We start from the raw sequence: 23,936 nt of genomic DNA on the forward strand, positions 1-23,936 counted from the left end.
AGGCCATCGTGTGATAAGAAACATCGCCTCCGCCCGCTAGCTAGTCTGAACGAATCAAGCGCTAGATGAATGAGGTACAGTCCGACCTGCCAAGTTGTGGAGCGTTTCCATATGTATACTGGCCCCTTCCGGGGGTGGCTGTCGACAAGGGCCAATATTAACAGAAAGGGAATTCCTATCGGGACCCGTATGTCCCCAGTCCGTGGCTGAGGTTCTTGCCGGCCGCAGCAACATCTGTCGGGGATCTGTAGCAATGCTGTCGTCCAACAAGATACTTCCTCAAATCTTGTCATTGAGCTGTATAGCATTTCTCCACCACGAGACCATGAGCAAGTGGAAGTCTGGCAAAAGGTGACCGGCATCATGGCATTGGCGTGATTGTAGCATCTCTGCGACATGTTACGATCACCTGAGCGTCCGACACTCGTGCAAGATCGGGGATCAAAAGGGTATGCTTCTGAGCAGAGGCTGTACAACTGAACTTGCATGAGCGTCTACAAGCTGGGTGTAGGATACGTAGTACCGGTAAGTAAGTCCCGATAAGCAATGACGAGACTTGGAGGATTCATTGAGATGTGGCTTTCTTTCGCGAAGCAAGGAAAGCTCGCCATACTTTTCGGTGCGCACAAACCAGTGTTGATGCGGTATGCAATCTTCAAACGAGACTCGGGCGGAGGCTTGCATATAAGAAGCCTTTGTCTGTCATGCCCTTCAATCTTTCTATTCGCTCACTGAAGCTTAATCCAAGCAATGTCTATGGATGAATTGTCAATAGGCTCACTCTTCAGCTTGAAGGTTACTGATCTCAAGCTGGCCCTAGCTTCGTACGTATCTGACCTAAGTCTTGTTCAAATCTAGTACGTAACTGATCTATATCCCATTTCCCATAGGTCGGCGTGAATAGCTCTTCCAGGCCCTTGATTCTTGCTCTATAATGCCCTATTCACGGTGATTTCATCAGCAGCATTGCACAACGCCAAGCTCCACCTGATCAAGTAGACATACTAGTATGACCTTCAACCTGTGCAACTTGTGCATGCAAAATTTCTACCACTCGACAACTACCACCCCTTCGATCCACACTTATCTACGTATTCGACCGCAGTCTCAAACACCACAATGGCCGCTTCTAAGTCCTCCGACGAGGACGTCAAGCTTTTGTTCGCCGTCATCAGTCTTTCGGGTTTCGAGCCTGCTGTCTACAGCGATTTGGGCACATACATGAATCTCAACCCACAAGCCGCGTAAGCAAACAGTCTATTTTCGACCACTAGTACATTACCACTGACTTTATTCAGCCGCATGCGCCTCTCCCGTCTCCTCAAAAAGGCCCAGAAGGAATTCGGTGACCTTCCAGTCCCTGCCGCTGCCGCTGCCGCTGAGAAGCCCAAGGCCTCGGGTGCCAAGCGCAAGAAGTCGAACACCTCCAAGGAAGAGACCAAGGCCAAGATGTTGGAGGACGATGACGATGCTGCCAATGACGCTCCGCCTATCGATCGCAAGGAAGAAGCTCCTGCGCCAAAGAAGGCGAAGACTTCAGATGAATGAGGTTTGTTTCTCACCTTGCTGCTAGTACGGTAATACGGCTCAAGCTAACATACCTTAGCTGACTGACGCCATTAATCGTAGCCCCGTGCCATCTCCTGGAGCTCTCTACAGTCTGTCAACGTCATCATGGCTCGGCGCTTGATTGAAGGACCATCTAAGAGCATCTTGAAGTCGCTGCTAGACTCATGCTGGCTGGGGTCATAGTTATCAATCAGGTTATCTCATGTGCGGCCTTCTCGAGAAGGCGAAGCAAAGAATGGGGTTTGGGACAGAATTAGCTTGATGAAGCTTGGTGGGTCTTGTAGACAATGAAGACCGATCACCACTTGAACCTTTAGTTATTGTTTGCTCCTTTAAATTATCTAGGCCAACTGCTACAAGGAGACTGAACAGCTACGCTGATACTGGCCCTACCCTTCCAAGTGGTGTCATCACTAGGCCTCCGCGCGTTCCATTTCGCCGTGGACTCAGTCAATCTTGTCAAGAATAGCCTTGCTGTCTCAAATGATGCCTCGGACGAACGTAACCGCAAAAGACCGAGCGCCTCTTTGCTGGTGTGTGACTTCTTCTTCGCGCTGCTTAGCAATCTTGACAATGGTATCGTGAACCAAGTAGCTACATTATTAAGCGGTCCATCAGCCTACGTTGCATCAATAACAATACATTCAGGGAGAAGATACGTGGCTAGTGGAGGACCGTAATGGACACTGGTGGTCCTGTGGCCATTATAGGTGTTTCCTTTCCAGTATGACTTGTCCCACCCCCACAAATGAGCGATTGGAAGGCCTGTGGTATGCTGCGTCACTCGAATGACGTATCATACGCCTCATCTATTCACTAAGACTGCAGTAGTCTTGATTTTCGACACCCCACAACCATTGCTAACCTCCCAACCTTCCTTCCATTTCGCACTACTAACCACCTTTTCACCTTTTGCACTTCCACTTCAAACCCACGAATACTTTCTCATCACGCAATCATGGCTACCAAGAGCACTGAAGCGACCATCGACTACCTGCTCGCCTGCCTAGACGCCACCGAGGGCAAGACCAACTGGGAGCAAGTCGCGCAGAACACTGGCTTCTATAAGTCAGGCAAGTTTGCGTGAGTACCCACCTGCGAGAATCTCAAAGTCGCAGCTCCTGACATTTGACAGTATTCAGGCTTTCCGTACTATCGAGAAGAAGTACAAAGGCACAGTCATTGTCAACGCCACTGCCACCACGGCTCAAGCTCCTACCCCCAAGAAGGAGGCCAAGAGAGTCGCTAAGACTCTGCTGAAGCGCTTGATGGAGGAGGAGGAGGAGGCGGAGGAGGAGGAGGAGGACGATGATGATGATGATGATGATGATGAAGGAGGTGCTGGCAAAGTCAACGACAAGAAGAAGGTCAAGGTCGATGCCGCTGCCACTCCGACCAAAGTCAAGCAGGAAGGCTGAGTTTGGGTCCTCGTCTAACTGCGAGCTCTAGGCTTGGAAAACGGGCCGCTCAAGTGAGCTGCACTGGATAAGCAATTGACATGGGGAATGGCGAGTACTCTCGCGGTCTAGACTAGATTACCACCTGCTCTTCAAGCAGAATGATAACGAACGCTGCTTGACTACGAAGCAATTTACATGAAAATCATTTCTCTCTGACCCGAATCTCATTGGTACTATAGGCACAGACTCTGAGCAACTTGTCTTAGTTGTAGGCTTGTGAAAGCGCGTGAACAATGCGATCTGTTTCTTCGTCGGGCAGGGAATCCCCAAGGCTGAGGGTGGAAGGGGCCAAGGCTGAGATAGAATAGGTGCTAATAAGCTTTGAGGTTTCCACTAGCGCCTTGGCAGTTGGACGTACCAAAAATCTTTCCTTCTCACTTCATCATCCACCTGTCGTTATCCACAGTCAACATCACAATGGCAGTTTCGCAGTCAGTGCAGCCGAGAGGCTCGTATGCTAGTCTTCTACAGGCTCTGAGACCGACTGAAGCGCAACCTCGGGAGCATAAGCGCAGAAAACTCGGCCATCCAAATACCGAAGATGTAGCGGAGAAGGGCTCCGTTGTGGAGGAGGGCTCGTCGACGGTGGCGGAGGAGAGCCTAGATGGCGATTCCAAGGAGGATGCGGAAGGGCTCGATGCCGAGGATGAGGATGTTGCGGATGTCGACGAGCAAAGCGATGATGAGGAGTTAGCGGACCCTTTCCAGCAACATCTCGCCTTGCCCACTACCAGTGAAATTCAAGCCCAAGTCGACAGAGCTCGTGATTCAAAAGCCACGCCTACCTCAAAGACTGTTTATGGCGATTTGAGAAGGACATGGATGCCTCTGGGAGACGATCCGGACCCGACATTTGCTCTTCGCAAGGTTGCAGACATGCACCTCAAGAACCGTCTGACCACCCAGGCGCCTCAACTTCTTAACCGGTTGTCTCCGACGGAGCGGGATATTGGACGCTCCATCTTCTCGTATTCCGACGTCCTTCTTGGCAACAGAACCGTTGGTAATATCTCGAATCTGCGGGACATCTGTGCGCTTCACAGCCTCAATCACATCCTCAAAACCCGAGACCGAGTGCTTCGAAACACGGCCAAACTAGCACAAAACGATGACGGAGAACTCGAACTTCGAGATCAAGGGTTCACTCGACCCAAGGTTCTGGTCGTCCTACCAACCAAGCAGAGTTGTGTCCGATTCGTTGATTCCATTGTTAAGTACAGCGAAACAGGACAACAGGAGAACAAAGCACGATTTCTAGAAACATTCTCACGCGAGGATACGGAAGAGTGGCTCGAAAAACCAGAAGATTTCCGTGAACTGTTTGGCGGCAACCACGAAGAGGATTTCCGTATTGGCCTCAAGTTCACTCGGAAAAGTGTCAAGTACTTCTCCGGTTTCTACAACTCAGACATCATCATCTGCTCACCTCTGGGCCTTTTCCGGACCATCAGCTCCGGTGCAAGCAAAGATGGCAAGAAGGCGCCCGATGCCGATTTCCTTTCGTCGATTGAGATCATGATCATCGACCACGCAAGTTCTCTCCAGATGCAAAATTGGCAACATGTCGACTTCATTCTTGATCACCTGAACGCCTTGCCAAAAGAATCGCATGGCTGCGACTTCTCTAGAGTAAGATCATGGTATCTCGACGACAAAGCCAAGTACCTTCGACAGACCATTATCCTCTCGTCGTATCTGACACCTGAGATCAACCGACTCGCCGCTAAGCATCTCCACAATATAGCAGGCAGGGTCAAGTATACGCCAACATACAACGGTGTCATGGCGGATGTCCCCAATATGCTACCCATCCCCGTCAGCCAGACATTTGTTCGCTTCGATTCGCGAGTGCCTGTCCAGGATAGCGATGCTCGCTTCAGATACTTCTGCGCCAGTGTCCTGCCGCAATTGGCCCGCGACAAACATAGCAAGGGCATCTTGGTATTCGTCCCAACCTACGCCGACTTTACGCGTCTACGAAATCACCTCACCAATTCCTCTGACAGCACATCTGTGCCTTTCGGAAGCGTCTCGGAGTACACCTCGGTCAAGGATACCACGAGGGCACGGTCTCACTTCCTCAGTGGTCGAAACAGAGTGCTTCTGTATACCGAAAGAGCCCATCATCATTTCCGTTACCGTCTGAAAGGTGTGCGGAGGGTGATCTTCTACGGTCTGCCGGAAAATCCGGTCTTTTGGTCCGAGCTTGTTGGTTTATTAGGCATCAACAGGGACTTGATAGAGGGCGAGGTTGCAGGAGGCAGGGGCCTGGTACGCGCAATGTTCTCTAAGTGGGATGCCTTGAAGCTGGAGAGAGTGGTCGGCACAGAACGTGTTGGCAGGATGGTATCAGAACGGAGCGGAGACACTTTCGATTTTGTCTAGGCGAAGATTCCGATTCCGTGTTAGAAGGACTGTGGCTGAGATCGACTAGCGTGACGATGTCAGGGCAGAAGGCAGTAGCCAGTCACTCAGCTAAGTGCCCTGCTGTCCGCTGCCCTATCATGCCACTGACAATAACACTGACTTCACCCTGCCTGACACGGTCACCGTCAACGGTGCCAAGAAAACCCGCTCTGCCTATGCCTCTCCGCCATACTGCCACTATTTCGCGCTGCAGCTTGTCCATCAAAGCATCCTACTTTCCGACCTTTTCATCGCCAACATCCGTTCTACTCTCTTCCTATTTCTCAAACCTCCTTTGTCGCACAACTGTTCTTCTGTCATTCCCCAAGCTGCTTAATATCGTGTACCACTACGGCCATGGCTCCCTCTCGCGCGAAGAGTCGACCGGCTCGCCTTGGATAGAAAGCCACAACCCAATACTTCAACAGACAACCATTCTCGGTGCGGCTCCAGTCCATGTAACAAACATCAACATGCCTGTGCTAACCTAGCCGCAGACCTGTATTTCCAGCAAATCCCTCTCAAAGTTCCGCTCATCCCAACGAAGACCACACGGGAGTCAAAACTAGTCTTCTAACATCCACATCGCGCAGCTATGCTAGTAGATCCAAACCCTTCCACAACTCCATTATTACACAAGTCTCTGGTCCTCCTGTCAAGCCCAGGGTTGCCAAGACCGTACAGCTTCGGGTGTATTGCAGAGATGTAGATGAAGACACGCTCCTCCAACGACTGTGCAAAGAGAAACCATCGTTGAAGAGTGTGTACTATGCCGACTACACTCGCGAGGATTTCATAGTGGATTACTGCAAGCAATTCTTTGGCCGACATGGCTATTGGACCTATAGTCTTAGTTGGCAAGACTACTACTAGAAGTGCGAGTTGGAGGACGACGACACACAGGCCGATGTGCTCGTTCACATAGTCAGACGATATCAGCGGAGGTCTGCGCAGTCATCTTGCCGCCATCCCGCTAGCAAGACTTTGCGCTAGATGTGGTTCAAACGAAGCCAGCTGAGCAAATCCCAACGACGGCTGCTCTCAACAAAGGGATCAGCCTATCTCGATTCTGGGCGCTTCTCTTCTGTTCAGGCCTCATGTCGTGGGTCACCCGAGCTCTATGATAAATTATCAACCTTATCGGATCTCAATTTATGCCTGAGCAGCTGAGTATAGCGTATAAAGGTGCATCCGTCGTCAACGACTTCGTTAACCTCTCCTCGAATACGGTACAGCAAACTCCCGTACCATTGAAAGTACCTGAAGCCGATATCCTGTCAAGCATCAACGTTCCAACCCCTGCCCGAGGGATCCGGACGGCCATTCCTATATCTGCCGCCAACATTCACGACATATCTGCTTTGAATGGTGTTCATCATGCCAACTCTGGTTTGGCGGAGGAAAGGGTGCACGTTACAGACCATGTCGGACGTGGCAAAGAAATTGCGAACACAGGGAAAGTTCGGAGCCAGAGCAAGGGTGGTTCACAAAGTACCAGCAGACTCAAGACTCGCAGCGAGGAGTCGCAGCGGTCAGCGGGTGATGCTCCACAGCAAATGAGGCTAGCAAACGATACGAACATGAGGCTCAAGACTTCAGCGACGAGACACCAGCAGCGGCAGCAGCAGCAGCAGCGCAAACACCAACATCAGCATGAACAACAGCAGTGTAGTTGGGGAGAGAAACGGAAGGAAATGAAGGAGACAACAAAGCCAGAGCAGTGCCTGTGTTCGCGAACCACCCTCCCCTGCATCGCAAGAAGCGGACTGGCTGCTAGCTCGATGATTGCAACTCGATTTAGAGTACAAGACGCGAAACAGATGCGAGCAGAATAGAGCGATTGATGACCCCCACTTCAACGACCCACGCGGTCAGATGCCTGGCTCTAAGTCTGAGCCAATTGGCGGTCACTGGGGCGCGGCAGGGGCCTTTGCCGCCCGGAAGTCTCGTAGCTTATAGCGACCCACTCTGAAACGTCTAGGTCGATATACCTTTACGTCAAAACCACGACATGAAGCCTACCAAGCGCGTCGCCGGCCCTCACATCTCATCTTCGGCGTTTTTCGAAGCAGCAGGTGGCCTCCATGGAGACTGGATGGCTCCTCTGTGAACGTCTTGTCGGAGTCGCGCAGTTTCACCTGCGGCTTCCCAGGCCTGGCATTAACTAGTACATGGAAACGACCGGGGGGGGGCACTGCACTACACAGCCACCGTCTCGCTTACAGGTAGGGAGGCTCGGGCGCGAGGCGACTTCTTTAGCGCCAACATGCTATCTCTACCTGACCCAGCCGCATCACACTCGTCATCTGAGATGTTTGTCTATATCGACTTCAAGAGCGGTACTGAGACGTGAGCTTGACGAGGGCATTGACTATCTGCAACACAGGAGAAGTTCAGCTTAGAAAATCAGATGTGGGCGCGAGGAACATCGGAGCGACACAGGTAGGTTCCTGATCGTAGGTACTGCTTTGTGTCGAGTGCTGACTGATCTGTACAGACGGGTTGGAACACTCGGAGGGCCCCTGCACAAAATCAAAAAAGCGTCTCTGGCACGATTCTCCTCCTCGATCAAACCTAGACTAGATCTTCTGATTCCTGATGTCATACAGCAGGTACGGGAAGTCATTCGAGGTATCGAGCGAGACGAGCAGAAGAAAGTCGTGGTCACAAGCACTTCCTCCTCAGGACTATCCATTATTCTGGTCCACATAGTAGCAATCCTCGGTGCCGCCGCCGTTGTCACGCTCAACTCTCTAGGTGTCTGGGTTGGCAAAGAGCTGACAGGTGACATTGGGGAGGATGGTCAGAAACTGTTCACGCTGCAGCTGGTCGCGAAAGTCCACGAAATTCTCATGGTGACTTCGCTGGGCCAACTCGTTTGGTCTGCGGTCATCAGATCTCTCGTCTGCGGCGGTGGCCTTCCTTTCGCTGTTCTCGGCACCGGTATACGGCTACCTGAGCTGTCACTGCTGTGGTCGAAAGAGCTTGCCGCGCTATGCTTAGCCAAGTTTCGGGGGAAGGTGCTTCTGCTGATATTGATTGTCACCTCCATCGTACTAGGGGTGACCGTTGGTCCTGCTACTGCGACTAGCATACAACCTGCCTTGACAACATGGCCTGCAGGAAGTACTCCAGTCGTGCTTAACGTGTCGCAAGATCAGTTATGGCCTCGGGTGTTGGACCTTACCTCGCCCTCTCGACTGACTGCAATGCTGGAGGACTCAGAAGAGTTGGCACCTCACTGGTCGAGCCTTGCAAGCAGCTTTTTCGACTACTGGGGCCAACAGTACCTCGGTGCGATGTATGCGGTGCCAGAGAGAGCATCGGTGCCGTCGCCGGGCTCAGTACGCAGCATTGATGTTCGCTTTCGGGGTCCATTCTCTTTGTACCAGCCCCTTGTTACAGCAGCAACAACTCAGTCTGTGGCTGCTGCGGATTCGTTGACCGCGCTGCGACTGTTGTGGGATCATCACAACACGAACATCTGCATTTGGGCACCATACAGAGTACGAGTGACAGGAGATGTGTGCGGATACCGCGACGTCCTCTGGACGCTGAGGGCTCAGCAGCCGGTGGTGTACACCAAATGCTCGATGGTTGGAGCGGCGATGGCAGTAACATTCCCAGCCATAGATCGCAGTGGTGCTTCTGCTAGCCCCCATGATGTTCTCGAAGAGTCAGATATCGACACAGGGTCGAGTGCGCCCCGGATTCAGTGGGTAAGTCTTGAGGACGGCAATTCCAACGAAACAGCTCTTGGTGCCTTGGTGAATGTCGCCAACAGAGCTACCTCTGCCAACGCCGAGTACTACGCCTGCACGGTACAGGCTCAATGGGGCAGTGTCGAGATGCAATCTTCCTTTCTAGGGACGCCATTCCAAGTGACTGGCTCACCTTCAGACTTTTACGAACCACACATACCCACAAGTCGATATCGTGGCACCAACGTCGAAATCAGCGTTGAATGGGCCTCGGAGCTTGGCCTTGACCAGTTCGTGGGCGACAGCAACCGCACAGCTCTTGACCTCATGCTCGAAGCCGGAGCGCCGAATACGATTAGCGAGGGCAAGGTGGAAGCTGCGCTCGCGGTTGCCATTGCAGAAAACATGGCGTGGACTCATGCCGACGCTGCGCTCAGTGAGGCTGTGCCAGGCCAAGCGCTGAGCTGGCAAGCGTTTGACGACCTGGCGGCCCGGTCTGCGTCGAACGGTATGGGCTCAGAATTGACCTTTGATGCAGCCGTAGTTGGCTTTGCGTACGGCATCAGGACGGCGACAGGGATATCGACATCTGCCTTGCTTTCGACCATCGTTCTCGTAGCCTATATCTGTCTCTCGGCGGTTCTCGTGGTCATGGAACTCTGGTCCCGGAAACACGTGCATGCGTGGAGCAACGTTACCGACCTCATCGCACTCGCACTGAATTCTAGCGCGGGTCCATCTATGCACAACACCAGCGTTGGCGTAGCTGCGGTCAAGACGCTGAAACTGCCTGTAATACTGCAGCAGAAGGATGGTGGATCAAGTGTCGAAATGGTGGTGGTTGAAGATCCAGCGTCACCCATGGTCTGCCATAGACCGTTGAGAGTTGACGAAGCATACGGATAGTGTCATCCAAGCACTGGATCCATGTCGCGCTTCCATCCTTAGGGTTTCCCCGAATTGGTTCCCAGCTCCGAGGAGTAAGCGGGGGTTGGAGAAGGCTGAAGAGTGCCACCAAAACGTGCATTTTACTCCGGTTTCCGACCAGTGCTTGCACTCTCGACCCGCTTCACCAGAACCTTGTACTTCCAAAAATAGGGATAAGAAGAGGCTTTCGATGGCCGTCTCAGCGCTCGACTCTCGCATCTTCCGCAACCTGTTCGGCACGGCCGAGATCCGCGCCATCTTCAGCGATGAAGCATATGTGCGGCAACTCATCCATGTCGAAGCAGCGCTTGCCCGTGCTGAGTCTACCGCTGGCGTCATCCCCGCGGCGGCCGGCGGCGTCATCACGGATGCGTTGCGGGGTGCCAAGATAGAGTGAGTGCCCGCCCAGCTCTGCCATCGAGGCAATGAACCTCCTGGCTGATCCGAGGCAGCTTCGAGAGGCTTGCTGATGAGACGGACATCGTGGGGTATCCGATTCTGCCGCTGGTGAGGCAACTGGTGGACGCCACGCCTGAGGAGTATGGACGCTATATCCACTGGGGGGCCACGACGCAAGATATCATGGACGATGCATCTGTGTTGCAGATCCGAGAGGGACTGAAGGTCGTGCGGCGACATGTGGACGAGCTGATTGGGATCCTCGAGCGATTGTCAAAGGAGCATCGAGACACGTGAGCCGAAGTCTTCTGATCCATCTGGAGTGATTGACAGACTGACTTGTGACCCAGGCCAATGGCAGGCCGAACGCATCTACAACACGCCCTACCAGTAACCTTTGGCTACAAGTGTGCAGTGTATCTGTCGAGTACCATTCGGCATCGAGAGCGACTGACCGAGATTGAGAAACGCTGCCTACTTGTGCAATTCGGTGGAGCTGCGGGCACGCTGGCATCGTTGGGGGACCAGGGCATTGAGGTGCGGGCGCAGTTGGCAAAGGAGCTAAGCTTGCAGGATACGCCGATAACCTGGCACGTTGCTCGAGACAACATTGCCGAGATTGTAAACTTTCTCGCGCTGGTAGGTGGCTCATTGGGCAAGATAGCGTACGACATCATCATCATGTCCTCCAACGAGCTCGGCGAAGTGTCCGAACCGTTTGTGCCCCATCGTGGCGCGTCTTCGACTATGCCACAGAAGAGAAACCCGATCTCGAGTGAAGTCATTCTTGCGGCGTCAAAGCTGCTAAGAGCTGACGCAAGTCTCTGTCTGGACGCCATGGTGTCGGACTTTGAGCGAGCGTCTGGGCCGTGGCACCTCGAGTGGGTGGCTGTTCCCGAAGCCTTTGTGCTGGCAGTCGGTGCACTTCACCAGACAAACTTTGCTTTGGCGGGCCTCGTGGTCAATACAGGAGCAATGGCGAGGAATCTGCACTCGACAAGGGGCTTGATCGTTGGTGAGGCCGTTATGATGGGTCTAGCACCGGTCATGGGACGGCAAAAGGCGCACGATGTTGTCTATGGTGCTTGCAAGACCGCAATCGAGTCTGACCAGTCTCTGCTCGAGGCGTTGACGAGCCTGCCCGAGGTGATGGAAAAGGTAGGTGAGCCACAAGTGAAAGAGCTTTGTGATCCATTGAGATACATGGGGTCAGCACATAGGATGGTCGATGATGTTCTAGCTAATTCAGCGTCGAGGAGAGCAGCTTGATAGTTGATACCAGAGTGTCCGTTGGTATCGACTTCATCGTCAACAGAGACTCACAAGATTCACAGACTACATGCGCTACGTGTCGTATGAGGACTCGACGAGTGACCTACTATAATCCCCCCATTGGTACGGGGAGTTTTAATACCCTGGGACCCTTGACGGATTTATGAGCCGACATTCAAGATGTGTACTTTGATCTCTTCCGCGGCATCAGTCTTGCCCACGCTATCCCAGGATATGAAGATCGAATGCGTTGCTGGAGGTTGGTCGAGAGCCTTGGCACATGCCTTCGATACTCCACCCTTATCGATAGCCGGGTGTCGTACCTCAAGCGCGTTCACTGCCTGCTCCCCCATCCCAACATGACGGCACACGAAGCTGGCGGCGATGAGGGCACCACGGTTGCGACTGCCTTCGCGGACACTGAGCAGTCTACCCCGTACTCAACTCCGCCGCCGGCATGTAGGTTCGGGTGCTGCATCCCCCCAGCTCCTCGACGCCATCAAGATACCCCAAACACCCTCTGACTTCGCATTCTGCTTTGATATCGATGGCGTCCTTCTCCGCAGTGCAACCCCCATACCCGGAGCCACCGAGGCTCTTCAGACTCTCCAAGCCAACCGAATCCCCTTCCTCCTGCTCACCAATGGTGGTGGAAAGCATGAGTCGGAGAGGGTGGCAGAGCTGTCCCACAAGCTGTCCGTCCCATTGGATACCTCCCTCTTCGTGCAAAGCCATACGCCGTTCAGTGATCTCGGCGATCAAGAAAATTTGAAAGATAAATGCGTACTGATCGTGGGCGGCGACGGCGCCAAATGTCGAGAGGTCGCTGAAGCATACGGGTACACCAATATTGTCACACCCGCCGATATCTACGCCGCTCACCCAGAAGTTTGGCCCTTTAGCAAAAACTTTGACGATTACTATCGCTCCTTTGCGCGCCCACTCCCACGGCCCATCAATACAGACTCCCCAGCCGATAGCTTGAAGATTGATGCCGTCTTCGTCTACAACGACCCGAGAGACTGGGGCCTGGACTGCCAACTCCTAGTCGACCTCATGCTGTCTCGCGAGGGCATCCTCGGCACACTCTCGTCCAAGAATGGTGACAATTCACTCCCCAATTGCGGCTTTCTGCAGGACGGTCAGCCAATGATGTACTTCTCCAATCCTGACAGTCTATGGGCTGCCACGTACGCCCTGCCGCGACTCGGGCAAGGAGGCTTTCGCGGTGCCCTTCAGGGTACTTGGTCGTCAGTCACCCACGTGCTTAGTCCGACGAGACAACCCGTCAGCATGAAGAGCAAGTGTAACGTTATTGGCAAGCCCCACAAGACCACGTACGAATTCTCGGAAAAGCAACTTATGAAGCACCGAACGGCGCTCTTTGACGGATCAGAGTCTCCTCCTCTCAAAACCGTCTACATGGTTGGCGACAATCCTGAGAGTGACATTTGTGGTGCGAACTCATATCGATCGAAGCACGGGGTACAGTGGGTTTCGATCTTGACAAGGACCGGTGTATGGGATGGATCGCCATTGACATTGAAGGCTTTGAACCGGGAACCGAAGCACATCGTCAACGATGTAGCTCAAGCCGTGGCTCTTGGATTGAAGCAGTCTACACTGCATCAAGGTTGAGTGTACAACGTTAGCAAACAGCGAAAAGGACGATATACCATCAAAACCTCACTAAACAGAACGAATAGATTAGATGGAGGAACCAAGCCATAGACGCATCGAGCACAAGCCTACAGTTCAGACTGCTCCAAGACCAAGCCAAGATGTTTGCGCCATGCACCTCATGAACGACTACCACAAAGGTCTTTCTTCCACGCAGCAAGCTTCCTTTCTCCTAATATACAATGCCTAACCTGCCCTCCCGCAGAACCCATGCTCTCTTTCCGTGACTGACTTACCTGTCCGGCCCTACTACGATGTCACCACAACCTCGCCCCAACAGACCCGCCATGCTCCCATCCCAAACACCCACGCCTGCCAGATGCTCGCGTCGAGCCTTCTCGCTGTCCGCCCTACCCTCCACCCTCACCGAGATCTCCACCCAACTATCCGCCTTGAGCACCCTCGAGCAGCGCCTCACTTCCCTGCTACCCCTCCCCAGGCACTTACAACCCTACCATGCCGCGACCCTAGTCCGTGAGAGCCTCAGCAGCTCCCACAGGGCCCCTTCCTCTTCTTCTTCTTCTTCTTCTTCTTCTTCTTCTTCTTCTTCTTCTTCTTCTTCCTCCTCTGCCACGACATCAACTTCGGACAGCGACACAGCCAGCGTCCCATTCCCATTCCCATCCTCAGTATCCGCACCAGCACCAACACCAACACTAACCCCAATTCCCCACAGCCCAAACACCCCCGACACCCCGCAACAGCACGCACCAATCCTCCCCCTCGCGCAAAAGCACTGCTCCCTAGCGCAGGACCTCCTCCTCTTCAGCGCGCTTTACAACCCGTCCACATCGACATCGACTCCTCCAGCCTCGAAGCCAGCAGATCCAGCCCAGGCCATCGTCATCATAGCCCGCCATCTCCTGCTCGCCTATGCGGCCACGTCGGCAAGGATTTCGTCGCATTTGCGACGCGTTGAGACGAGTCAGCGGCGGGGGCTGCGGCAGAGTCAGCAGCAGCGGGCGTCGTACTCGCTAGACGGGGTCGGGGGAATGACAGGCCCGCCGGTGAGGACGACGACGACGACGACGACGACGACGACGCCAGAGATGACAACCATGACGACAGTGCTTTGGCCATACGGTATGCAAGGCCCGGCGTACAAGGTAAGTGGTCCAGACTGGATAGCGATAGGCGGTGGGCAGGGACCGGAATATGATAAGGGTCAAGGTGTGGATATGGAAGCGGGGGATGAGAGGTGGAGAACGCGGCACAAGAATTTCCGGCGGCGGAGGGCGGAGAGGGCGCGGGCCGGGTGGGTTGGAAGTGGAAGAAGAAAGTGAAAAGGAGAAGAGGAAATGAGAGGGAGGGTATGAGCCAAGTTAGTGCTTGGGACAGCTGACGGAGCTGTCTGGTGGGGGCTTTCTTTGATGATCGAGAAGTAGCCCTTGCGGGATGGTGATCATGGGAGGGGTTCGTTGCTGGGATGAACGTGGCCAAAAGAGGATGTGGTGCAGCTTCGGTCAGCTCTTTTGTTTCCTGAATAGCAGATTTGGCAAGAAAAGGAGAGAGCAGGCTGAGGGATGAGTTGATGTTGCATAGAATGCCAGAGAACTAATTGATGAGCCCTAAGGGGGATCAGAACTCTTCATGCTCCGTTCTGCTCGTGTGGACTGTTTTCGCACTTCTACTGCTCATGTCGGGTATCAAGTTGTTTGACTTGTGTCAATAAGCCGTGGGTTCAGGCTGGAATGAAACGCAACCTCCGAGACTTGAAGACCGTTTACTTCTTCTCTTGGCCGGCACCGGAAATGGAGTTGGCAAGGTCTGACACTGGTCAGCGTGCTGTGAGTCAAGTCTGTCAGCGAATACTCACCACTAGCTGTCTTGCTGGCAGTGTTAAGGGCACTGGCGGCCATGTGTTGAGCCTGCTCGAGGTAGGTCTTCTCACCCGGGGCTGACTGGTTGGCCTTGTTGGCTTCATGCTGAATCGTCTCCAAGACGTTGGTTCCTGCAGCGCTGGCCTTGTTGGTGGCATCGGAGGCACCAGTCTTGTCGGCGTAGTGCGCAGCGGTACCCTGAATGTTCTGTCCGACGGACTGAGCTTTGTCGCCAGCCTTGTCGACCTCGGGCTTGTTGGCGTAGTGTTCGCCGGTCTCCTTGACGTTAGTGCCGATCGAAGAGGCAGTATCCGTGAGCTTGTCAACGGTGTTCTTCTGGTCGCCTGTAACCCGTTAGTGGGCCGATTCGAGGTCGAGAGGGTCATTCTAGTTATCCTTACCGGGTTGCTGAGCCATCTTGCTGGTAGTTTGAGATGAGGAGGATGTAATTTGTGGGATTTGAAAGGTGAAGGACTGGTACGGGTGCGTGGTGAGTGACAGCAAGAGAAGAAGTAGCTGTTTGCAGGGTTGCAGGGTTGCAGTATATCAAGGAAGCTCCCCCTCCATTCATGTCGCGATCGCGATTGCCGGGGAAAAAATCGCGTTTGCCAGTGACGTCAGCCGTCAATCGCGCATTCTTTCTTCTCGTGCCCCTCCATCGCGCTTGGACTGGCTTTTACCATGTGAAAAGAGGCGCGAGTCATGAGACTGAGCCAATGAACAGAGACGATCGAGTCTTGGGACCAGGACAGGATGACCAACGGCCAAGCCTGTCAATGCTCAACATTCTCTATCGATTCTATGAGTAGGGAGGGTCATCAACCACCAACACCAGGGTATCACTTCGGTCTTCGCTGAAAGGGATGGGTAAGATGAAATGAATACTCCTCATCAATCCTGACTCGACGCTCATAATTACCACCACCACATCTCATGCTGCCCATTTCCAAAAGGAGTGGTGAGCCACCTTTGCTCGGACCGCGCAGAGCAAACCACAGTCATCTGCATCACATTAGCTCGGTGTCGCGAGGCTGCTGATGAACCAAGCAGCGGTTTGTGGCCGGCGACAGATTCTCCCATCAACATGCACGTACCAGGATTCTATTCGAGATGTGGCTGCTTCCCGACCTTGGGGAGTTCGTCACCCTTTCCGCCGTAGTCAGGTGGGAGTTGCTCTCCGAGCGACTGGACCTTGCTATCACCAAACTCATTCACCATGATCTTACTGTTGCTCATCGGATGAAACTTCTTGATGGTTTTGGCAGCAACGAACATCTTCATGAAGCCGTACACAAAGCCCATGATTGCGGGAACGTTGACGAAGAACTTCTCTTTGAGCAGTTCCGGGTAGTTGGCCGCGAAAACCTTGATCGTCTCGGTGGATGCCGACTTGACTTTGGGGGATTGACGGAAGAATGAGATGGACTTGTAGTCATGAACTTGATAGATCTTGTAAGGATCATACTCGGCCGTGATAGGCTTGGTGGCAGTAGAGATAGACAGCTCACGGAGAGCAAGCTCCATGAGAGCGACACGCCAGCTAATGAATCTGGGAAGGTTAGCCCCATCAACACAATAGGTTGGAGACACATACTCGGGCAAATCGCCAAAGGTATTGTTAATATCCTCCACACCGCCGTAGATGTTCCAGGTAAACACCTCTTTAGACTCTGGCTCGCCAGTCTCACTGCCATAGCTAGTCACGTAGCCCAGCCCATCAAACTTCCCCTTGGCGTGAGCCTTGCTGAGGAGATCCAGAGGCTTGGTCTCTTTACGCCAGTCCAAGGTTTTGGTCAGAGTCTCCTTGGCCTTAGCGAGGTCTCCATCGTAGGCGTTGAGGAATTTCTGGAAGACGACCTGCGAGGGCACATGTGTTTCCGGATCCGCTAATTGCACGCCCCAAATCTCTGGATATTCGTGCGCCTTGGCTAAAAGCCACAGCTGTTGGATGGGCGCCGCGGGAGGCTTCGACTCCGTCTCAGTTGCGGCGGCGGTCTCGTCGGGCTTGGCGGCAGGAGTTGTATCTCCGTTGGCGGAAGGTTGGGCGGTCGCTGCGACGGCGACGGCCGCGGCTGGACCAGGCTCGCTGGCGACCTCTTTGTTCTCAGGAACGACAGCCGTTTCGGCTTGGCCGGTGGTGCTGTTGGGAGCGCCGGTTGTGGGCTTCTCTCCGGCTGACATTCTGGCGGTGTCACCTGCTCAGGCGATGGGATGTGAATTACAACAAGACAGTGTTATCACCTGCAGAGAATACGGCGGCGGGCGCTTGATATGAAAATGAGCTTCCAGCTTAGTTGCTGAAGAATACACTCAAAAGATGATGATGATGATGTGCACGCTGATGGAAGACCGTCGTTGACGAGGCGGGCGGAGATAATCTAGATCTGATAAGCCGAGACGCCAAGCCTGCACGTGGCCTCGTGAAAGTGCAAGCGAGACGAGCAGCTTGAAACATCAGGTGCATTTGGCACCAGCCGTGTGCCTCTCAACACCCTCAGTATTCTTCATGGCCCGCAGCAGACGGGCTATTGCAAAGTCTTGAATCGAGTTAAAATATTCTCTTGGAAATTGGAACATTTCTAGCGATCTAGTATGGCTCATTACCCAGTTCGTTGCCAGTATCCAGAATGCCGGTCGTACGCTGTCAGGGTCTTCTGTAGCAGAAAAGGCTTCCTTCTTCAGACAGTCGAGAGCATTAACGTGCGCGCGGCTCCAGAATCTTGATGTCTATCTCGTGTATCCCAAAGCCAACCAAAAAAGCACAGTGCGCACTTCTAGTGTCACAGCCCTCGTAAGAGCAAGTGGCCACCTAGACGCGGTGATATCATAGTCGTTAAAAGCACAAACCACATCTCCCATCGTCACTCGCACCCATCATCATAACATGAGCTGCATCATCCTCTCCGCCGGCCATCAGAGGTTGCGCAGGGTAGAGACTTTTGAGTCGGGCTGCAAAGGGTCAGGGTCGGGCTTTTCCCGGAAAGTGATCCTATGCCATGTCCAACCGCGGGATGTCCCGTTAAGGCGTGAATAAATAAGGTCGTGAAATAGGCGTGAGAAGCGAAGGCGTGACGTCGTGGGCCTGTGTTGTAGGTATTCGACATGAGGCAAGCTCAGAAAAGTCGTGAACTTCGATTCAAGCGCTCGGGCGGTTTCCGGTGTCGCTAGCTCACAAACTCATCGTCAGCCACTCCCATTCCTGGCTATTGCCTCGCGGTCCACCGGGACCTCCAGGACCAATGGAGCCAGGGCCGGCAATACCCTGTTGTTGTTGCTGCTGCTGCTGCTGCTGTTGTTGCATCACAGATGCCATTGTCGTTACACTGGGTGTATGGGACAAGCTACCGGGCGTAGTCCGTGCAGCTGAAGGCCCACTCGATTTCGAAGAATCCGGCGAATCTCCATCCGCTGAAGCTGGGGTGCTGCCACCTAGCGAAGGCAGTACCGTCGTCGATGCCCGCGATTGCCGTCTCTGTCTCTTAGGTGCGACTTGAACCGGCCGAGACTGGCTAATGCCTTGTACTGGAGGCTTCGGCGGTGCAGCAGCTATTGGCACAACACCTGGTTTCCCGCCTGTAGTGCCTGTGAGGCTAGTGGGTGTCGTTACTGCAGAGCCAGAATATCCTGACCCCTGCTGCGAACTAGGTGATGCAGAGTTCTGATCGCTCGTGGCAATCCCTGAAGCAGGTGTCGTGGCCGGTGTCTGCTGCACTGAATTCTTGCGGGAAGCAGCCTTCTTCGAACGAGTTGCAGCAGAGCCCACAGGCACGCTGTTTCCACTGCCGCGATTTCTCTTCTTGATAACGTCCGTCTTGAGCGAAAGGGGTCGAACGACACCGTGCAGCTTCAAGAAAAGACCGCACGCGTTGCATAATGGCTGTCCCTCAGGATTGCGCCGCCACAGAGGAGTCGTCTGTGTAAAACAATTGGTGCACGTTGTTGGTGCACCATTGGCGTCGGTATTCTTTGGCCCTGGGCTGCCAGGTCGAGATGGGGCCCTACTGCTGAAGCCGGATTCGGGCGGCGAGGTAATGTTGGATTCGTGAGGATGGCCAGCTAACGCAGGAGTTGATGTAGTCCTTGGTAGTTTGGTCTGCCTTCTTGGATCCATGTTTCGATCTCGGATGTCGCTGATGGAGGCTGCAGAACCATAAGTACGGCTGAGCATGCTTCCACTCCAATCTGGCGAATCGACCATCTCTGTCCCCGCAATTCGGACATGCTTACGTGGCGCAGAGCCATATTCACCCATATTCGGGTCCCATTGAAGGCCAGAATTCAAATCCAGTGTGGGGTCGCCGCCGGGACCAAAATCTTCGTGCAACATCATGTTACGGTCGGCGAAGCTGCTTTCGTCATCTTCTCCATCAGAATCGGCACCAAATTGGAACATGTTGTCATTGCCAGCCAACGTGGCAGGCGAAACGCCAAGAACACGGGTGGGATCAATATGTTGCTGTTGCATCATGTAGCCGCTCATAGTAGGAGCTGAGCCGACTTGATTCATCGAGGCGAACATCGGCTCACCGTTAGGTCCGTAACCGTACTGAGAGCCGAGTGGAGCCATCATGTGATTCGATCGAAGGGCATTAAACGGTTGGACGTTCCTGTTGCTCCGATAGTCTCCAGCACTTTGTTCGAAGTAGAATTGGCCATCGTGTTCGCCACCAGGTTGCGGTGTGGAAGCGACAGACGGATAGCCAGATTGAGGAGGAGAATAGAATCCGCCAGCGGAATTCAGCGAAGAAGGAACCGAGTTCTGGTGATACACCGCCGAAAAGGGGCCATGTGTGACCATTGGAGATGCGGCAGGCGAGAAGGTAAAGTTTTGTTGGAATGGGCCGGCGGAGGTCAGGATGGGGTCGTCATTCATGCTAGAGTAGTCCAGGTGTAACGGCATTTGCGAATTCATACCATTCTGCTGCGGGTAGATGGACGAGTTCACATCGTTGAGGCTATAGTCGGGTACTCCATTGTTCACACCCCGATGCTCGGCGCTGGGAACAACCAGAGGAGGCACCTGTGGCGAGAAATCCGCTGGCCGTTTTCTGCCCTGTTTTTCAATTAGCGAAAGCACCCGCGGTACGGCAGATGGATAACTAACGCTTCGACGATCGTCGATACTGGTCTTCCTCACACGCTTAGGAACTCCTTCAAATCCAACATTCGGAGCGGCGCCTTTCGGCACAGATGCAGCAGGCAGGTTCGATGGCTGTGCATTAGCTTTCTGCTTTGTATTAATGGCAATGGCATGTCCATGACGGGTGCTGGACCCAGCTGAGGGGGCGTTGTCGCTCGACGAGGGCGTTGGTAAGCCTGCCGGAGAGGCAACCGAGGTGGGTACAATGAAGTCGTCCAAGTTCATAGGATCAGAAGGGCTTCCTTCGATATTCGCTTCACTGGACTTTCTTAGCTGTGCGATACCACTCGGACCCGGCCTTTGTGAAATTGCTGATGATTTCGAGACCTGTTCATCGGCCTGGTTCTGTGCCGCATTTCCGTCGGACTGTTTGAGCATCCTTGACACTTGTAAGCAAAAGATAGTTAACATGCGAGGCGCCCGACTCACGCAGCTTGTTGTTCTTGCCGCCGGCGCAAGTTCATAGCCATCATCCTCCACGTCAAGTTCTCCATTCGCTCCTGGTTGGGCAGTCTCGTCTTGGTGCGGCTGTAGAGCTTCCATATCTGCGTGCCCAAAGGATCCTTCTTCTGCAGCTCCGTTGGAGACTCGGCGTCGTCAGCGCCAGCATCGTCTCCCCATTCAGGAAAGACCGCATTGCGCAGTAGCTCGTCATGAGCGACGCCGTCAGAGCCAGCGAGATCCAGATTGCCGGCGGTGTTGGAGCTGGACGTTTGTCGGGCAAAATCTCTCACATGTGATTGCGATGCCGCTAGATCGAGGTCGGTAGGAGGGCTAGCATCGACAGGACTTGAAAAATGGTCGGCTGTGGGAGGAAATTCACAGTTGTATGATGATGATGATGTAGCGCCTATAGATTGATGGGCGGAGGCTTCGCGCAGTGCTGCAATTCCCCCACGCTTTTGACCATGCCTGGCATTCGACATGACCGGATGGCCTCTGTGTAACAATAGCGCATATGGCTCGCGCTGCGAGAGGCTCGTATGCTTGCGGGCTGCCGGAGACTGCAGCAGGACGCAGTGGGAGGAGTCTGGCGGTGCGGAATGCCTGCAGGAGAGAGAGGGAGGGAACACGGCACCTTGGACTGAGATGAACAGCCCGGCAGAATAGTGTGGGAGGGACTGAGATGAACCTATCGGCGGCCGGGCTGAAGGGTTGAGAGGCGCATGCCACTGGCTGCAGCTAGTCGCGAACAGCTGCACCCTGGCAGCAAAGGCTTAAGACTTTCGCCCGACGAAGAAATGCCGAGGGGTGCCTGCAGAGCCGGGCAAGAGGCAGCGAGACTCGAAAGCCACAAGGAGCCTGCCCCCCCCCAAATGCCCAAGCCCAAGAACGGAGACCCTCCCGGCCGGGGACTCCGGCGAGTCACAGGTGCATCAGTCGCCCCTCGAGACTCATGTGGGGACAAATTTAGACAAACCGAGCCAATTTGATGGGCCTACGACACCACTGGGGCACTGGACTGGCGCGGCGAGCGAAGCGTCAAGCACGAGGGCACTACTCGTTCGTGGAGACCTTTGACGCCATGGTCATCATGGTCTCGAAGACTGGCTGCCGGACAGTATCCGTATGTAAGGCTACGTCGTTTATGCCGAATTCGAGACGACGAGCGGCTGCTGTTCGACTATTGTTACTGCTGCTACTGCTGCCGGAGGAAGCTTTGAGTATGGCCAGACTGGATTCACTTCCATCAGTGCTGCTCAAGTCTTTTCGAACTGCCCATCAGCATCATCAGATCCCGAGGTCGATCTCACGTACAAGACTCAAGTATGACCACAAGCGGCCCCGCTAGTCGGGACTCAGCATGCTACGGAAGGCCACTCTCGGTGGCACTTGTCCTTATGGCTGATGGCCCCTGTCAGTATATGCTAGCTCAGCTGCACGACAGCCCGCTTCGCTTCCGACGTGGGGGTGTATTGATCTCCACTGCCGCCCACCTGGGTGCTGATGTGCTGATGCTTGGGATGGGCTCAAATATAACCCGCGCGACTGACGCAAGCTATCCTGCTAGCAGTGGTGATAGTCGTTTTCAGGCTGTTTACCCTTGCTGGTCAATGCCTGGGGCAATTGTCCTCGGGATCGCAGCTGCTTTCGAAATTCTTGGTTGGATCGTGCAAGCTGAACACAAAACGTGCTTTGTCGACGAGGCCGAGAACTCATGGAAAATTATTTTTTTGTAAGATTCTCAAACCTTGCCTGCTGCACGCGATTCATCACGAACCCTGGCCAATGCCGATGTCTTCCAAAGAACCATTCACCTTACATTCCCGGGCTTCGCATTCGACTAAGGTTCGACTGGCCGAGCGTCCTCCCTCCCAGTCAGCGGCTCCGGAACATCATGGTTCAAGGGAAGGATTATAGTTCATGTACTTCTCGCCTTGGTCCGGTCCACTACGGCTCTTTGTTGCAGCTGTACCTGCTCAAACTCGGCGCTGCATCACCTACTTGTGCTGTCCCACCACATGTTGGTTCGTAAATCGCGCGCGTCGCACCCTGCCCACTTCAAAATCCATGCACGCACATACACCTGCAGCAGTACCTCGTGGGATGGAAAGATCCTTGCGCACTACACTTGATCGGGCTTGGTAAGCGGGAATTGGCCTGACACGATCTCTCGACCCTTGGGAGACTTTCTCGGTGGCAGAGCCGATCAGCACTTGGGTCAGTAATGGTTCGAGTCAGCTCGCACTCTGTATAGTGTTGAACAAGGGCCAATAATGGTGGGAAAAAGTAAGCTCTGCGGCATTTCCATCCACTCGGTACCTCTTTCTGTACAAGTACAAGTATGCGCTGCTGGAGCTCTTTGTTGGGAGGTGGCGACAGAGGGGCCCCATCCGGGAATTGCACATGCGCACCAAGCTCAGGCTTCTAGAACCACTGCATCGGATATTGCTGTTCACATGAGGCTGAGCGCTTCTATCGTCCATTCTTCCAGAGGCAACAGAATTGACATGGGAGCTGCAATGGCGTGAGATATACACATGACCATTCTACGTACTGCGCTGTCTGGCCGCCGACACAACCAATTCGGAGGCATCAATCAACGAATTCCTCGGTTGGGCATTACCCACCGCCTGAAACTCCAAAACCCGCTTTGTAGACCCCTTCTGGCGCAGGGCATCGCTTGGAGAATGGGTATTGGATCGATACCAACATAAACATCGCACGATAAAGTGGTGTTCATGCTGTGTCGCCCCAGCAGTGTCGCTTCTCAACTCCATGGTCTCCATCTCTTCCAATTCCTTCACATGTCATTTTTGGCCTCCCCGACACCCGAGTGTCGGTCACAATCGGACTTGACCCCGAACCAACATCTCAACAACACCTACCTCACGCTTTGCCAGTGATTGCCTGTATTTTCTAGACCGAATGTCGATAGCCAGATAAATTTCCTGAGGCATTGCTACCACGCGTGAATGCTGCGTTGACGGTACCACTCGATCTAGGAGCGTGTGCCAGTTCGGGGGACCGTGAGAAATCGCGAGAAGGGTGGGTCGGCTCATGGTCCGCAGCCGGGGCCAAGCAAACCACTAAGCAACCCTGGTCTCTGAAAGAATACCCG

General features: G+C 53.9%; 8 protein-coding genes across 8 annotated transcripts; 5 read left to right on the forward strand and 3 right to left on the reverse strand.

Annotated features, from left to right (window-relative positions):
• Positions 1-1,119: 1,119 nt before the first annotated feature.
• Positions 1,120-1,548, forward strand: HMPREF1541_04626 (uncharacterized protein; the record flags this gene model as incomplete). Its single annotated transcript, XM_008718970.1, has 2 exons — positions 1,120-1,244; positions 1,299-1,548. 2 exons carry the CDS (start codon positions 1,120-1,122, stop codon positions 1,546-1,548), a joined length of 375 nt encoding a protein of 124 aa, XP_008717192.1.
• A 979-nt stretch (positions 1,549-2,527) lies between these two features.
• Positions 2,528-2,987, forward strand: HMPREF1541_04627 (uncharacterized protein; the record flags this gene model as incomplete). Its single annotated transcript, XM_008718971.1, has 2 exons — positions 2,528-2,652; positions 2,705-2,987. The coding sequence occupies 2 exons, from the start codon at positions 2,528-2,530 to the stop codon at positions 2,985-2,987; spliced, it is 408 nt and encodes a 135-aa protein (XP_008717193.1).
• Positions 2,988-3,446: 459 nt separating this feature from the next.
• Positions 3,447-5,414, forward strand: HMPREF1541_04628 (uncharacterized protein; the record flags this gene model as incomplete). Its single annotated transcript, XM_008718972.1, has 1 exon — positions 3,447-5,414. One exon carries the CDS (start codon positions 3,447-3,449, stop codon positions 5,412-5,414), a length of 1,968 nt encoding a protein of 655 aa, XP_008717194.1.
• A 2,287-nt stretch (positions 5,415-7,701) lies between these two features.
• Positions 7,702-10,042, forward strand: HMPREF1541_04629 (uncharacterized protein; the record flags this gene model as incomplete). The annotated part of the gene is made up of 2 exons (XM_008718973.1): positions 7,702-7,784; positions 7,933-10,042. The coding sequence occupies 2 exons, from the start codon at positions 7,702-7,704 to the stop codon at positions 10,040-10,042; spliced, it is 2,193 nt and encodes a 730-aa protein (XP_008717195.1).
• Positions 10,043-10,253: 211 nt separating this feature from the next.
• Positions 10,254-13,372, forward strand: HMPREF1541_04630 (3-carboxy-cis,cis-muconate cycloisomerase; the record flags this gene model as incomplete). The annotated part of the gene is made up of 4 exons (XM_008718974.1): positions 10,254-10,456; positions 10,516-10,755; positions 10,813-11,620; positions 12,221-13,372. The coding sequence occupies 4 exons, from the start codon at positions 10,254-10,256 to the stop codon at positions 13,370-13,372; spliced, it is 2,403 nt and encodes an 800-aa protein (XP_008717196.1).
• A 1,765-nt stretch (positions 13,373-15,137) lies between these two features.
• Positions 15,138-15,651, reverse strand: HMPREF1541_04631 (uncharacterized protein; the record flags this gene model as incomplete). The annotated part of the gene is made up of 3 exons (XM_008718975.1): positions 15,138-15,181; positions 15,231-15,578; positions 15,636-15,651. The coding sequence occupies 3 exons, from the start codon at positions 15,649-15,651 to the stop codon at positions 15,138-15,140; spliced, it is 408 nt and encodes a 135-aa protein (XP_008717197.1).
• A 684-nt stretch (positions 15,652-16,335) lies between these two features.
• On the reverse strand, positions 16,336-17,415 carry HMPREF1541_04632 (uncharacterized protein; the record flags this gene model as incomplete). The annotated part of the gene is made up of 2 exons (XM_008718976.1): positions 16,336-16,783; positions 16,829-17,415. The coding sequence occupies 2 exons, from the start codon at positions 17,413-17,415 to the stop codon at positions 16,336-16,338; spliced, it is 1,035 nt and encodes a 344-aa protein (XP_008717198.1).
• A 988-nt stretch (positions 17,416-18,403) lies between these two features.
• Positions 18,404-21,300, reverse strand: HMPREF1541_04633 (uncharacterized protein; the record flags this gene model as incomplete). Its single annotated transcript, XM_008718977.1, has 3 exons — positions 18,404-20,287; positions 20,339-20,753; positions 20,804-21,300. The coding sequence occupies 3 exons, from the start codon at positions 21,298-21,300 to the stop codon at positions 18,404-18,406; spliced, it is 2,796 nt and encodes a 931-aa protein (XP_008717199.1).
• Positions 21,301-23,936: the final 2,636 nt, after the last annotated feature.

The sequence above is a fragment of the Cyphellophora europaea genome (genome assembly GCF_000365145.1).
Source record: "Cyphellophora europaea CBS 101466 unplaced genomic scaffold supercont1.4, whole genome shotgun sequence".
NCBI classification, from domain to species: domain Eukaryota; kingdom Fungi; phylum Ascomycota; class Eurotiomycetes; order Chaetothyriales; family Cyphellophoraceae; genus Cyphellophora; species Cyphellophora europaea.